Here is a 17,818-nt window from a genome sequence, read left to right on the forward strand (position 1 = left end):
TAAAATACCCAGCCGTAGCCACGATCAGAGGCCATATTACAAACCCCCGGCAGAAAGTCGCGCGTTCCGTTTTTTGTGCTTGGGTAAAATGCCCAACCTTAGCCACGGTCGGAGGCCCTATCACAAACTCCCGGCCGAAGGCCGGGGTACAAAAGAGTGCGCGGCCGAAGGCCGCACGTTCCGTTTTTTGTGCATCGGTAAAATGCCCAGCCGTAGCCACGATCTGAGGCCACATCACAAACCCCCGGCCGAAGGCCGGTGTACAATAAAGTGCGCGGCTGAAGGCCGCGCGTTCCGTTTTTTGTGCATCGGTAAAATGCCCAGCCGTAGCCACGATCAGAGGCCACATCACAAACCCCCGGCCGAAGGCCGGTGCACAGTAAAGTGCGCGGCCGAAGGCCACGCGTTCCGTTTTTCGGGTATAATGCCCAACCTTAGCTACGTTCGGAGGCCCCATCACAAACTCCAGGCCGAAGGCCGGCCTAAGAAACAGTGCGCGGCCGAAGGCCGCGCGTTCCGTTTTTCGGGTATAATGCCCAACTTTAGCTACGTTCGGAGGCCCCATCACAAACTCCCGGCCGAAGGCCGGGCTACAAAACAGTGCGCGGCCGAAGGCCGCGCGTTTCGTTTTTTATGCATCGGTAAAATGCCCAGCCGTAGCCACGATCTGAGGCCACATCACAAACCCCCGGCCGAAGGCCGGTGTACAATAAAGTGCGCGGCTGAAGGCCGCGCGTTCCGTTTTTTGTGCATCGGTAAAATGCCCAGCCGTAGCCACGATCAGAGGCCACATCACAAACCCCCGGCCGAAGGCCGGTGCACAGTAAAGTGCGCGGCCGAAGGCCACGCATTCCGTTTTTTGTGCTTGGGTAAAATACCCAGCCGTAGCCACGATCAGAGGCCACATCACAAACCTCCGGCCGAAGGCCGGTGGACAATAAAGTGCGCGGCCAAAGGCCGCGCGTTCCGTTTTTCGGGTATAATGCCCAACCTTAGCTACGTTCGGAGGCCCCATAACAAACTCCCGGCCGAAGGCCGGCCTACGAAACAGTGCGCGGCCGAAGGCCGCGCGTTCCGTTTTTTGTGCTTGGGTAAAATACCCAGCCGTAGCCACGATCAGAGGCCACATCATAAACCCCCGGCCGAAGGCCGGTGCACAGTAAAGTGCGCGGCCGAAGGCCGCGCGTTCCGTTTTTTGTGCTTGGGTAAAATACCCAGCCATAGCCACGATCAGAGGCCATATCACAAACCCCCGGGCGAAGGCCGGTGTATAATAAAGTGCGCGGCCGAAGGCCGCGCGTTCCGTTTTTTGTGCTTGGGTAAAATACCCAGCCATAGCCACGATCAGAGGCCATATCACAAACCCCCGGGCGAAGGCCGGTGTATAATAAAGTGCGCGGCCGAAGGCCGCGCGTTCCGTTTTTTGTGCATCGGTAAAATGCCCAGCCGTAGCCACGATCAGTGACCATATCATAAAACCCCGGCCGAAGGCCGCGTTTCTTTTTTGCTTGGGTAAAATACCCAGCCGTAGTCACGGTCGAAGGCTGTATCACAAACTCCCGGCCGAAGTCCGGGCTACAATACAGTGCGCGGCCGTAGGCCGCGCGTTCCCTTTTTTGTGCTTGGGTATAATACCCAGCCGTAACCACGGTCGGAGGCCATATCATAAGCTCCCGGCCGAAGGCCGGTCTATAATAAAGTGCGTGCGACCAGGAAAAAAGGAGGACTTTTCATACAAACTTTTAACCCCTATTTCACCGCCTTCAGATTTTATTTTCGTTATAAAAAGTATACTTTATCCTGCTCCGTATTATATTCTCATACCGTGCTAAGTTTCATTTGAATTCATTCAGTAGTTTCAGCGTGATGCCCGGTCAACAAAAAATACGGACAGACAGACAGACAAGAAATCGAAATAAAAATTTTGTATCGATTGTATAATGCCCTCTAATAAAAAAATTTAAAATATCATCTATGTACAGAATTTGACAGAAGTATAGATTAGCTATTGCGCCAAATTCGTGCTATTTTTGTTTGTTGGCCGGCACTTTCATAAAGGCCCAAAATGAATGATATCCTTTTAGGTCAATCTAATAAGTAGCCCTTGCCCTGAACTTTGCTTAATCTATTTGTGAAAACTGCATCAAAATCCGTTCAGTAGAACCAGAGAATAGCGCGAACATACAGACAGAAGGACAGACAGACAGACAGACAGACAGACAGACAAGAAAATTAAAAAAAATCTTTTTGTATTCTATTGCTCATTTCTAATCGCCCTAACTTGATTTTAGTTAAATTTGGGCAAAGTACAGACACTCGATTTCTACTCTTTTATTATAGTATAGATTAATTGTCTATGAAGGATATTTTTTCTGTGGTCTCGGTACTATTTTCTTTAAAAACTGAATAAAAGTTCTACAACCAAAGTTTTTGTTTATTAGTCTTTGGCAAACTTGAGTGGCGGGAAATCATAAAATTGAGATTGGAGTACATTACTAACTATAAATTATTTTCATTTTGGCTTGTCTTAAGTTTGCATTAAATGTAGTCTGAACAATAAAAAGAGACGGAAAAACACAAGCAGAATTCTACCAAACTGTAAATATGTTTATGACAATACAAGAGGTATTTCTAAGCGAATTTATGTAGGCACCTAGAGTTTTAATTTAGTCCTTTTTTAAATAAAAAAAAAAGAACATTCGCCTTATATTTTCAACGTGACTAATCGCGTACCTCTCCAGTGGTCGTTAAAAGTATTTTGAGGGTAAACAATAGACCAGCGAACGGGATTCGAACCCATGACCTATCGGCACGAGTCTGACCTCTTTATCTTTAACGTTGCGCTATTCAACTATTTGATGTAGTTTTCTTCACTTTTTTTAAACTTTCTGAACTACTAGTTAAGGTTCAAAAAGACTAGCGAAGTTAACTTATATTTTATGAAAACTGGGTTTTCTTGGTGGAGTCACTTAAGTTTGCTCGGCTCATGGTATGGTAAAATTGGTTGTGATTAAATCTTTGTATTCTGGTATGGATTGATTGGCCTAAGATTGCAAGTAATGCAAAAATAAAACATCTGAATTCATTGCATATTATTCTTTTTATATTTTTTCTCAGTTTAAATGGAAAATACAATTTCATTTATTCATAATGTTGTCATTTACTTATTTATTGTAAACAAATATATTATAAAAGATTTACATATTACTATCAAAACAAAATATTCACAAAATGGCAGACTAACTAAACAATTAACTCAGTTGTTACTTGCAAGCGTGCTTACAATTGCATATTTTTGAGCTAAACAAGAAGGGAGAAAATTTTGGCACTGATCCCATAATAAAAACTTAAATGAAGTTGGCATAAATGCACATTGTAGCAACACTGCTTGACTCTAGGGTGAGTGAGTTAGTCTGTGTATCCAGATTTTGAATAGGTACCTTTTACAACAATACTCTTCACAATCTCTCTTTGGCGTATGCACTGTGTGATGTTATTTTTGTTCTCCCCGAACACTGAATCAGTTCATTCGCACTACATAAAATGGACGCCGCCAAAGAGACTACACTGACTATTGTTTTTGTGGTAACTTGACAAATATAATTAACTAATCGCTGCCTCATTAATCATCGAAATTCAAAATGACTTAATTAAAAAAAAAACAACAAACTCTTGCTCCTTTCGTAACAATACAAATTCCATTGAATGGATTAAATCAACTCAATTGAAACATTCAAACAAAATCATCAATCTTGTTTAAAATAAAAAAAAAGTACCTCTTCGCATATCTGCATTACCCTGCCTTAACAAATTATACAAATAGACAGTTGACAAAACAAAAAAAAAACCTTAAGCAATGGAAGAGGACATGAGCAAAATAAATCACAAAACGGAACATTCATCATAATGTAGCTTCAATGAACGCTCAACTCGAAAACAACTGTACGCATACATAATAAGTAATTATAGTTGATTTCTGAATAGCAAAAAAAGCTAAGCCCCTTCCACTGTTTACAAAAAATGCCGAAAAGAAAAGTATAATTCATAAATTGTACCTATACTTTGTTTTTTTTATAATCTAATTTTTTTTACATTTTAATAATTTAAAAAACAACCAGCACTTGGTCGAGAAATTTATATCCATTTTTTTTTTGTGTATTTTATATTTTGATGAAATATTTAAAAGCTAATTAACGTGAGCCGATGTCAGGATTCATAGCTTGTCGTCGTTCGCTCGAACCGGCTGGCAAGGATCGCTCTCCGCCTGACTCGAGCTGGTATAAACACTTTACACAATAACACTACCGCATCGTCTATACATCTTGACTCATATATTATATAATGCACTGATATTTCAAGGGGCACAAGGAATATCGCAGCACGGTCGCGGCCGCCGCCGTTCACTCGCCGCACTCTGATACGTACAAAAGAACACTACGATTATATCCCTCAACGCGTCTATATGTCTAATTCGTACTCTATTTACATCGACATAATACATAGTATTTAAGTTGTTCGGTATAACGACAGTCTTGCGAGATCGCCGTCGCGTCGGCCCGAAGTGCGTCGGCGGCCAATATCTGATTACTGTACAGCAAATTTACAATAACTTTTTGATCAGAATACGCAAACTCAAACAGTTCTACATCTAAACAAATTATTTTTAAGGTAAAAGATCTTCACGTAACGCCCGCCTTAAGCCGTTATAATATCAGCTATGTTAAGTATAACGTGTTAGATTTCGCACGTGACAAATGCGACGTCGACTAAAACGTATACATAGTAAATATTAATACATACACAAAAGAAATAGGCCAAAATTCATTGTAATGATCATAATATATGGGGTTAACACAACCTGATTGACTTTGAGACCTACTTAATATTAAGAACTTGGCGAATGTTACACATAGAGGGGTCAATAGCGGCGTCGTATTTGTCACGCGTCAAAGTTCAATATACATTTGGGAATTAGTATTACTAATATATCTCTAACTAGGATTTAAGAAAATGTTGATGTCACTACATTCTAAATACCGCCTACACTGTACAATGGACTATGATATTACATTGAGATATTATCATCTGTATAAATATGACAAAATACAAATATTTCTGTCCAAACTAATAACTTATTCGGTAACAATCGAGCAACGTTCGATATTTCATAACTCCCTTTGTGACTGTATATCTGATATCAATTTAGTTAGAAAGGCATCGTCGTCGACTTTCTAGATATAAAATTTGTTATAATTTCAAAGTGGTCTGCACATTGTATGTTATAATATTAATTGATGCACTTTTATTTTAAATATATAATAGATCACACGGTAAACGCCTCATGGCATCCTTATATAGCTAATAGTAATAAATAGAAATATATCTAACGAGATGACAGCGATATTTATAAAAATAAGGCACAGGGTACATCTAACCGAAGCAACATCACAGATTATTATCGTTTAAAAAAAGTTATTTTATGCTTCGAAAGTAATAATAAAAATAGATTGAATTTATTTAGTACAAGGTAAGTAGCAATAATAATTAGTAAAAAAAACAGAATGAACATGAAATAAACAGCGGACAAGGAAATAAAACACCTAAAGGAATCAATGTAATCAAAAACGATGATAAATGATGATCTCTTTTCCATTTGTATCTTGCAAAATCCTCAAACGCGATTGAATTGAATTAGCTTCTGAGATATTAGATATAGGAGTAGATAAGTTAGCTATAGCACAAAGACTGATCTACGATAATGAAAATTGAGAGGTATTTTCAATACATACATAATATATAGCAACGTATCTTCGTTTAGATGTGGCCCGCACCCCAGTGCATCAAAGAACAGTGCTAAAATAAAGACTCAGATAAATGGAATGCATTTTCACAATGTCCACTTCAATCATAACAGTTTCGACGTTTAACACAAGAAATCATCACCATCTCCTAAGAAACAAACGATTATTATTAATAATAAATTTATAATAATAATATATTATAATAAAACAATCGACGCTTAAAAGTAATAATAAAAATAGATTGAATTTATTTAGTACAAGGTAAGTAGCAATAATAATTAGTAAAAAAAACAGAATGAACATGAAATAAACAGCGGACAAGGAAATAAAACACCTAAAGGAATCAATGTAATCAAAAACGATGATAAATGATGATCTCTTTTCCATTTGTATCTTGCAAAATCCTCAAACGCGATTGAATTGAATTAGCTTCTGAGATATTAGATATAGGAGTAGATAAGTTAGCTATAGCACAAAGACTGATCTACGATAATGAAAATTGAGAGGTATTTTCAATACATACATAATATATAGCAACGTATCTTCGTTTAGATGTGGCCCGCACCCCAGTGCATCAAAGAACAGTGCTAAAATAAAGACTCAGATAAATGGAATGCATTTTCACAATGTCCACTTCAATCATAACAGTTTCGACGTTTAACACAAGAAATCATCACCATCTCCTAAGAAACAAACGATTATTATTAATAATAAATTTATAATAATAATATATTATAATAAAACAATCGACGCTTAAACTACTGGTAACAATAACATTATTATTATTTTTTCAATACATTCGCTCGTAAATTGACTTGTAATTTCATAAATGCGTAAGTAAGAATTGTTCACTTTCTATTTCAGTTTTTAATAGTAACAAGTAGTTTAGTAGTGCATGCTGTATTTCACTCACTAATGTATTGAAAAACGTCGGAGCATAGGAGCGCATTGTTAATCAAACTCTCGGCACTATTAAAAAAGGGTTCCTTGTTGTCTGCGGAACCCTAAAAACTACTAAAACCCGAGTTTAAAAACGCGCCTCGACCTCAATTACCAACTCGCCGCTTGTGATATAAATAACTATTAACGTATTTGTTCTCATCAAACCAAATTGTGTTTCTTAAGTTTGAGAAGACAGAATGATTGTGATGTTCTAGTATTTTCGAGACACACGCGAGTGCGGGGCAAGTAGATGGCACTCTATAAAACCGATTAGGTCAATATATTATAATAAATATTACGCATAAATAAATTTCATGGACACGTAAAAATTTTTGAGTGATTAATTTTTATCGAATTCAAAATGAAATGAGCGAAAGAAAAATAAATTACGTTTTTTCAAAAGCAATGTTTAATTATCTAATATCAAGACCACAGTATTGAGCATTTGAATGAGTAAAAGTGATAAAATAATAACAAATGGTGTGAGCAAACAAGGGCGCACGAATTGACAGATAATTTGACACTCGCTATAAAAATGTGTTGTTACGTACAAAACAATTGACTTGTTTCAATGGAAATATGGAAATAGCGACGTCGTATGACTTACTAATTGACAGAAATCAACTGAAATAACAGCATTATTCAACAAGGTTTCCATTTTTAATTATTATACTTATGTCAAACCTTTCGATCAACATAGATATGTTACTCGAGTATTAAACAATTTTATAACTTGATAAATAATTGATGATAAAAATATTGAACTAAAAATTAAATTAAATTATTACAGTCAATAAATTAATTATTATGCATCGAATTTTGGAAGATAATCACTCAAGATATAATTTTAATTTATTAAAGAATTGGATACTTTGCCAGGCTGCAGTAATGGCAAGTTGATGAAATATTAATTTTTATTTACAATTAGGTGCATTAATCTATAAAAAGAATAAAACCGAATTGTAATAATTAAAATGTTGATCTGAGAATATCCTGAAATCTTTTCACAATCATAAGACTCTCTTTCCACTTCATTTTATTCAAGAATTTTCCAATTCAGGTTATAAAGCAAAGCACAGCTACACTAAATAGGTTGAAAATACGTACTTTTTAATATGTAAACCATAACTTAAAAACCGTCATGTTGTTATTATATTTTATTGTCTATTTTAATAAAATGTCTTTGAACTTAAAATATGTAAAACTTGTTCGATAAAACGAATATTTTTCTTTCAACTTGCCACTATACAGCCATATAATGTTATTTTTTTTGTTTTAAACAAGTGGACTCACAAAAATCTAGTTTCCTTTCAGAGATAAAAATCAGAATCACTTAACGCTAAATCATTTTTTAAATATGGACGTTAGTTTTAGGACAAAATACGAAATACGAAAGACGGCTTTTCTTACACTTGGGCCAGAGACTGAGTATTTTAGATTTCAATTAAAAAGTATTTTCGATATTAAAATTAATTTTAATGATTCCTAAAAAGATTTTGAGTTTCAGGGAGGGCACAAATTACTAATACTTTTTGACACACAAAAGATTTTTCTTTTTAGAACAACTAAGATTTCAAAAACTATATGTATAATGCCGGTGACACGAACATATACGCAAATAAATGTATTCTGGGATGTCTTTAATTTTACACACCAACGCAAGTGTATTGACCTGATAGATGCTTGTCTGTATGTCTTACCACTACTTTTGCGCTGGCTTCGATCAACGAACGAATATACCATTAGGCTTGGGATTTTTTTTTGATATTTTCTCATGACGACAGAAAGACATATTGCCATTCTCTCATACAATGATTTCACAGACAATGCCTCTCTCATCACGAGATATCCCGTATCGCATCTCGCATACTTGGTTCATACCAAAGAAAACGGTGTCCACCCTTTCAAAGGCATTCGATTAGATCCCATTCGTTGACTTTGAACTAATCACACGGCATTATTTCATATAATCAATAATATAATGAATAAGACGTAAGAAGTCCGTTGGCCCTAATGCAGACTAAAAATAACTACTTTTTATTGTGATTTGGAGGGTAATTCCGAAGAGGACCAGAATATTTCCTTACTTCTAGTGGATGTTCAACACTGGCCGGTTGTTGCTAACTCCGAGACGTAATAGCATATTTTAAAAACTAATTAAATATAAAAAATGTATTTATTATTTTGGCAAAATCTATGTCTACAATACCATCGCTTAGGTACCAAAGCCTTTTTTCTTACCTGAATCAACAAAAAAACTATTTAGATCTCTACGATTTTAATAAAAGTTTGCTTTGTTATTCATGAGAAGGCCTGAAATTAACTGTTTGCAATGATGTGAAAATAAAAACCGTTTGCAAAAATAAAACCTGAGTATGTTTTAATATAATATAACCAAAAACTAAAACAAAGGACTAGTAATTAAAAATATATATTTATGACATCTTTTCTTTTGTCAATATATAAAGTGTAAAATTAACGAATTGTGTATTTTGACTATTTTGATATATAAATATACCGGAAGCATTTTTTTTGTACTTACAAAATACAACGGTGAGAAATAAATTCCGAAAATCCTAACAGATTCAGACATAGGCTTGCCACCTAAGCGACGATTACGTATTCAACCTCTGTCGTGTTATCACCGCATTTTTTTTATTTAATACTAGATTCATCTCATTTGAGAGATTTTTTTTGTGACATCAATGAGTTATCAAAGCCGCCGAGATATTGTACAAGATCTTCGTTTGCGCGGCAACAACACGACTTGAGTTACGGAACGAACTTGATATATTATATACAGGGTGCTCGGGAGTATTTACCACAACTTCAAGTTGTTGACGAGACCACAGGAGTCGAACTGCATAACTAATACTTTTTTAACTAAAAAATAAAAACTTTTTATGTTGTCATACAAAGTTATTAAAATAATTTCGACTATCCATGTAAAACACACGCCTTTTAAAATACGTCAAACTTGGCTACGTCATAACTATAAGGATGCGTTTATACGCATATACCCCTTATGGGGTACATTTTAAGATCTATTTACAAAAGAAATATTATTTTCCCCAAAAATATTAATTTTAGAACACCCATTCCCTGAACATTTTTAATTAATTTTAAATAAATAATCCCAGAGTTATGGGAAATACTCCCCAGCACCCTGTATAGATAATAATATAATAATAATATATGTGTAATTATTAATTACATTGTTCAATAAGACGAATAAAACGAACGGAAAAATATTACACTACCCACAGTTTAAAAATTTAACGAGAACATGATAAATCTTTTTTTTTTTACTTTATATAATATTACTATATACAACATGCAAGCAGGGCAAGACGCGTACAAAATGAACGTCCAATGTATTAGAAAATGGATGGATTGCATCGAAGCGAAAGGGACGACATTGCGCTAAACGTTACATGGTGATTTATCCGTTTTTTAAAATGGCAGTTCGTCCATAAATATATTTTAAACCGACTACAAAAACAAAGGAATCATTGTCAAGAAACTACGCAAAAATCAATGCAACAGTTTACTTGCTTTCATTATTTCAAAGTCGGTTATGTATTTTTAAAAAGTGCAATTTTATAAAAAAAATGCTATTGATTTTTTCGATCGAAGGGCAATAATCTAGAAGCAAATTTAATTTGGACAACAATATAATTTGAGACGGCAATGTTTATTCGAGTGGAATAAAAAATGTGGACGAACAAATATTTTCTACTATTGGACTATTATGTACTATTTGATATTATATAAAATATAAAAGATTTTTCGTTACATATTTACATTATATAAAAACCGATCGATAAAAACATATTCAGGATCCAACAATGTGTGTTATTATTTTTCAATATTCGCATCAAGATCCTTTCCACTACTAACAATAGCAAACAACATTATGTTACAATATTTTATATAACCATTGCGTCTTTCTGCTCCGATTATGGCACGGAAACGACAACAAACAAACCGACATCCTGACGTTCAACATAATCAAAACAGAAAAACCCAAGAACCCGGTAAAAAAATAAAGTTTGATATTACATTAAATATAGTTTAATGTCCGAAAATACGTAATAATATAATTAGCTAGGGTTTATAAATGTTTTTCTTAAAAATTGTATGTATGTATGTATGTTATATGGGCCCTCATATCCGGTACAACGCGAAGACCTCACATGGTGTAACATCGAAATAACCGTTACGATCTATAAAAATAATGGAAGAACCATAAAACTAAACGTATTTTGCTGCAATATAACAATATCTCTTTCAACTAAACTGCCGACCAAACAATATATAACAAACACCAAATCAGCAGAAAGGCCATGTGTGTACAAATTGTAAATACCTATCCATTTTTATACAAAATCGCGCGACGTCGGTCCAAAACCGTACAATATAAAACTTCCAAAGTCTTTCTTTTTTAACTTTTTTTTTAATATTCAACGGCCACATTTATAAACATGGATTTAGATTTAAGCCTTAATGTTCTTCAAAGTGAAGTAAACTTTACATTCGGTCCACTTTACTTTAAAGAAAATTGGGTATTTACTGCCTTGAATATATTAATTTTTATTAGTCATTCGAGGAAATTAAGTTAATATTAACTCATTGATTTATGAAAAAACAAAAAACAAACAGGATATTTTTCAACTTATAATAAGATGAAAAACTTTATAATTTTAGATCCTTACTTTAGATATTTTGTCATTATGAAAAGTATAATCACAAGTAACAAAAAAATCTGTAATTTTGTTTGAACGCCCAAACAAGTTACCGATTTTTCGTCGGTGTGACATCACACAAAAAAAGTTATTATGGGGCGTTTTCGGCCGTTTAACAGCAACGCTACAAAGTCACCACTGTCACTTCTACGAAATTGCTCTTCTATGACAATACTTTCAATGTACAATAAAAAAAAAATCCACTACCCAATTGTGGTTTAAATCAATCCACGTTTATAAATATGGCGGTATGTTTTGATTATTTTTTTTTCTTTCAGACCGATTTAAGGCAGCATCAATAGGAATCTCGATAACGGATAGCTTAAAACTACCGTCGTTTTTGCTTATTTTTTTTTTTAAATACACACATCAACAATACTGCAGTAATTTGGCTCGCACTGTCAACTCCGCCACTAGTGGGCGACACTTGGAATCGGTTGAATAGTCCAACATGTCAGCCGCTAGAGGGCGTAGGTAAATAGTCCATGTGTGCTGCGATGCTCGGGTGGAGTGTTACTGTACTAAAGGCAGCGGGCGGACGGCGGGGAGCTCGCGTGTCAGTACGCTTGAGTCGTGCTGGCCGCCGACACGCGTTCCTGCTTTAGGTTGCGCTGCAATAGAAAACATTGCCTTCAATGACAAACATTCATTATATACTCAGAGGCGCAATTATCCGCCCTATTTAATATGGGCGGATGATTGTGCCTCTGAGTATACATTACGTATTATACACCGTGATAGCACAGTGGATATGAACTCGGCCTCCGATTCCGGAGTGTGGGTTCGAATCCGATCCGGAGTATGGACCTTCAACTTTTAAGTTATGTGCATTTTAAGAAGTTAAATATCACGTGTCTCTAACGAAGAAGGAAAAACATCGTAAGGAAACCTGGATACTGCAGAGAATTTTCTTAATTCTCTGCGTGTGTGAAGTCTGCTAATCCATATTGGGCCAGCGTGGTGGACTATTGGCCTAACTCTCTCATTCTGAGAGAAGACTCGAGCTCAGCAGTGAGCAGAATATGGGTTGAGAATGATGAATGATTATACACCGTGAAGTTTCCTTCATCTTAAACCGCAATCCCACATAATGTACCCAATGTATATTATTCATTAGTGTTATTATAAAAAAAAAATACAATTCAAGGTGTTACGATTGGCACAATTGTCTGTCTAATGTCCGGTCTACACGGCAGCTATGTAACTGCACAAATGGACTGCACATTCCCTTTTGTGCAGTTCATCGAACGTACAGTGTGAACAAATGTGCGCCAATTTTCGTACACGTTCCTCTACAAAACTTAAATAACGGATTGCGTAGATTTATCGTTTCTGCGTGGACTGGGCAATGTCTACTGAACGTCGGATTTTTTAACTGTTTCTTTATAATGTGCAGTTTTATCTAATGATTGTCATTTCAACTCTCCAGTTTTCAGATTTGCCTACACAAAGACGTTCATCAGTTCAGTTAAATCTGAAGCATAAAAGTGTAAAAAACATCTATATATGGCAGGCGTACAGATCCTTATCGTATGTATCGGACCTCAGGTCCGTATCGCATCCCAGGCTTTATAGGTGCTGGAATGGCAACCTCCCCACTAGATGGACCAAAGACATCGAGCGGATTGCAGGGAGCCGTTGGATGGTAAGTCCATGCAAGAGGTCTATGTCCAGCAGTGAACATCCATCGGCTGTTAATGATGATGATGATGATGGATGATGACCACTCACCAGCTGATCGTACTGGTGTACCATCCGCTTGATGTGGTTGAGCTTGCGGTGCAGGTAGTTGACGCGCCGCCTCTCGCGCTGGTAGTCCGCGTCGTTGCGCATTCGCTGGTACTCCTCCACTATGTGCAGCTCGATTCTCTGTAACATACATTGCATAATGTTACTCATCATCATCACCATCATTCATCTTCATCATAAAACTACAGTGACGTAAGACCAACGTCCTATAGGTTTGGTGTTAGAGGCAGCTACGGCTACCGCCGTATCAGCCGTATCAATGACTAGCTGACGCCGCGCGGTTTCACCCGCGTGGTTCCCGTTCCCGTAGGAATACGGGCATAACATATAGCCTATAGCCTTCCTCGATAAATGGGCTATCTAACATTGAAAGAATTTTTCAAATCGGATCAAGTAGTTCCTGAGATTAGTGCGTTCAATCAAACAAACAAAGAAACTTTATAATATTAGTATAGATCAGGGCCCCCTTACGTGTAAAAGCAAAAATTAATAAATGTTATCCACAATCTCACTTAATTCCTTGCTTAAGCGTGTGCCTAAAAGTGGGAAACATCCTATATAGGATAAATCATTGTTATATTATTTTAAGCGAGCATTATTTTTGTTTGTTTTGTGAAAAATCTATACCCTTAATTAATTGGGCCCCCCCAACTAATTTTGATACAGGGCTCCTCCAAGACTACTGGTTAGAAGCGTCTATTATAGAACCCAAATTGGACAGCGTACAGAACCAATAGTAATAATTCCAGATCAAAGAAGGTCTTTCGTTAACTGGACTTGACTGAATATATTTAAACCCAAGTTGTTAATATTATTTTCTGAATCTATTTAACGGATTTCCATGTGATTTTAGATTGATATTTCGCTTCAAGACGATATTTATTTTAGTTTTAGTTTATGGAACAAGTAGAAGGCTTAATCAGAACCATCGCCAAAAATAGAGCCAATACTTCACAAACTTGATTTGATTTTAATTTTTGAATGCACTGCCGTGTGCCTGTTAACCCTTCTCCAACATGTATAACAAAATATAATTTCGAATTTGTAAACAGAAACAATAAGGGATTCCTCACAAAGACAATTTAAATTTGGATGCCGTCCAATAAGCCTCAAATAATATCCAATCGGTCACAAGTTCTAAGTAAAACATTTCAAGAACGAAGATAAAACAGAACAAAAGAATTTTCGTTATTTCCCTTTGTCCCGCAATAAAAAAAGAGTTTGCTAATCACGATTACAGATAATATTTCGTAAGCCAATGAGGAAAACCGTCCTGTCGCAAGTATGGTGCAACAAAAGAAAACAAAACCCAACAATGCATTCAATTATTTGATAACAAATTTGCCAAATATCGTATAAATCACGTAGAAGTACCGACAGTTTTTTATATACGTTCAATTAAAGCATACCCACTTTGTCTAATTGTGAAGAAAAAAATATATCATTATGCATAAGTTGGTTTATTCATAAGACCTTGGAACTCGCTGTGTAACCTTTTAAAGACGCAAGTCGATGGCCTTGCTTTTTACGAGGTTCACGAGATTGTCTCAAGAGAGAGTGTTTGCTGTTTTTATATAAACAATTTAATAAAATGCAACAACAGAGGCATATAGTTCTCAATCCTTATGTCCTTTCATTGCTCTGGCCAGAAATACTTCTATCATTAGGTTAAATAAAGTTCATGACACAATTGTTAGTGCTAAATTTGACATTTCTCGTTAAAAGTACCAATTAAGTACAAAAAATATTACGATTAATTTGACTAACGTTTTGCTTGCAATTTTAAGGCGATAGTTAAGTTAAGTATACTGTATAAACTGCATTATGTTTCATAAAAACGGCGTAAAGTTGTTCAAAATGCAACTATTCGACAAGTTTTAACATGAGCTTAATTGACATGATCATCAAGTGTATTGGTACAATTTAGATCATATGTCAGCATATAAAGGCAACCCGCCCGGCTATCAATTAAAGAAAAAAATAATTTCTTTCAATCCCTTCTGACGTCACATTCCCGCACTGTGCTGCTACTACAGTTCACAGGCAAATACTTGTTTATGCGCTTTCTGATTCATTATCATCATCATCATCATCATCATATCAGCCGATGGACGTCCACTGCAGGACATAGGCCTTTTGTAGGGACTTCCAAACATCACGATACTGAGCTACCTGCATCCAGCGAATCCCTGCGACTCACTTGATGTCGTCAGTCCACCTGGGGGAGGGTCGGCCAACACTGCGCTTACTAGTGCGGGGTCGCCATTCCAGCACTTTGGCACCCCAACGTCCATCAGCTCTTCGAACTATGTGCCCCGCTCATTGCCACTTCAGCTTCGCAACTCGTTGAGCTATGTCGGTGACTTTGGTCCTTCTGCGGATCTCCTCATTTCTGATTCGATCACGCAGAGATACTCCTAAAATAGCTCGTTCCATCGCCCGCTGTGTGACTCTGAGCCTTCTTATGAGGCCCATAGTTAGCGACCAAGCTTTCTGATTATTATATCTAATATTATTAATTTATATACAATGCCACGCACGCGTACAGCGACTGGTACTCCGTGTACAGTGTGGCGAACTCGTTCTTGTACGTGTAACAGCGCGTGTACTCGTGGAGGAACTCACCCGGTGCTGCGGCGACTTGGGCTCGGCCCGCTTGAGCTGCTGCTCGAGCTGCGTGAACAGCGCCGCGACCTGCGCCACGCGCGCGTACAGCGACTGGTACTCCGTGTACAGCGTGGCGAACTCGTTCTCGTGCGTGTAACAGCGGCGTGTACTCGTGGAGGAACTCACCCGGTGCTGCGGCGACTTGGGCTCGGCCCGCTTGAGCTGCTGCTCGAGCTGCGTGAACAGCGCCGCGACCTGCGCCACGCGCGCGTACAGCGACTGGTACTCCGTGTACAGCGTGGCGAACTCGTTCTCGTGCGTGTAACAGCGGCGTGTACTCGTGGAGGAACTCACCCGGTGCTGCGGCGACTTGGGCTCGGCCCGCTTGAGCTGCTGCTCGAGCTGCGTGAACAGCGCCGCGACCTGCGCCACGCGCGCGTACAGCGACTGGTACTCCGTGTACAGCGTGGCGAACTCGTTCTCGTGCGTGTAACAGCGGCGTGTACTCGTGGAGGAACTCACCCGGTGCTGCGGCGACTTGGGCTCGGCCCGCTTGAGCTGCTGCTCGAGCTGCGTGAACAGCGCCGCGACCTGCGCCACGCGCGCGTACAGCGACTGGTACTCCGTGTACAGCGTGGCGAACTCGTTCTTGTACGCTCGTCGCGTGCTCGAACTCGTTATTGGGGGGTATTGTCTGCAAACATACATTTGTACTGTTTATAAATGGTAAAGCATACCATTTATATATTTTTTTTTACTAAATATAGTTCAGAAGTAGTGTTTAATGCAGCTCAAAGCTAGAAACACAAGGATTGCTTCAAGATTGCACATGAGTAAACTTACGAATTCTTGCCCCTAGTTTAAGCATTTTAGGAGACATGATTCACTTCTACGAAAAACATATTCGAAGATCGCTAAACTGAAAAAGTAGCGTGAATTATTAGAGACAGAGGACAATCTGGTATGAATTCTTGTTGAATACACACATTCTAGAAGCTCTCCTAGAGTAACAGCCATTATGGTGAAATGTGCATTCTTAGAGGGTGCATATTTGTTCAATTTGAAATCTGGCGACGTCAGCTGAACTCTTTGACCGTTGCGTTTTTTTGATTGGAATGAAACTTGAACAAAAGTCATAGGTCATAAAGGCATAAATTAAAATGGTGCCAATTAAAATGATGACTAAACAAATAGTAATAACATTTTTGATACTTATTATTTTTTTGTATTGCATCAACAATTTCTGCAAGATTTAAAACAACAGAAATTCATCCCAGTGCTTCGTACAGCCCTAAAGCTGCTGTCTTCGATTATTACCATTACCATCTGATGTTTAGTAATCATCATCTTAAGCCCGCCAGCACGCTTTAGAGCAGAGTGGTGACTCAAAGTTCCCTTTTCTAGAAGGAGAAGCCTGTCCCTTCATTGAGCCATTAAACCTAAGCTGATAATGATGACACTACTATATCTTACCTTTCAATGTCTACAGTTTCAGTCGTGTTTTCTTCAGGCACAGACGTTAAAGCTGTATTTTCTAAATGTTCCGTATTTGTGATGTCTTTTACTGAAATAATTAAATTACTTATTTACTATTTCGTTCTGTTTTCATAAAATTATGATCTTTCCATCATCTGGGTCATAAAATCTAATGAAAAACATACAAAATGATATTCTTGTAATATAATACGAGTGTTCCTATTGAGTCGAGCACAAGTTGGCTAAAAGCCAATCCACCCCACGCGATTGCTACACGTTTTGAGTCAAATTCTAAAATACCATTATTTGGTTAATAAAGTATGTAGCAGTAATTTAGAGCAATACACTCAGAATTATATCACGGGTTTTTGTGCATTTGACATACTTTTAGTCATAAACAATAACATTATTAAATCCCAACTATACAAGGATACTTTCATCAATGTAAAATATAGGTTGTTTTATTAATTGACAAACTATTTAGCCTTTCACTGCGAT

At 37.4% G+C, this 17,818-nt stretch overlaps 1 protein-coding gene across 2 annotated transcripts in view; it reads right to left on the reverse strand.

The window, feature by feature from the left end:
- Positions 1-3,081: 3,081 nt before the first annotated feature.
- LOC112048041 (RNA polymerase II elongation factor Ell) overlaps positions 3,082-17,818 on the reverse strand; it is a 99,849-nt gene continuing 85,112 nt past the window's right edge. For both annotated transcript variants that reach the window (XM_052886649.1, XM_052886650.1), the window contains 4 exons: positions 17,318-17,408; positions 15,863-16,538; positions 13,220-13,357; positions 3,082-12,099 (listed from right to left, as the gene is read on the reverse strand). In XM_052886649.1, coding sequence (XP_052742609.1) covers positions 12,046-12,099; positions 13,220-13,357; positions 15,863-16,538; positions 17,318-17,408 — 959 coding nt within the window. In that variant the 3' untranslated portion in view covers positions 3,082-12,045. The remainder of the gene's footprint in view (positions 12,100-13,219; positions 13,358-15,862; positions 16,539-17,317; positions 17,409-17,818) is intronic.

Source organism: Bicyclus anynana, chromosome 17 (genome assembly GCF_947172395.1).
Source record: "Bicyclus anynana chromosome 17, ilBicAnyn1.1, whole genome shotgun sequence".
Classification (NCBI taxonomy): Eukaryota; Metazoa; Arthropoda; class Insecta; order Lepidoptera; family Nymphalidae; genus Bicyclus; species Bicyclus anynana.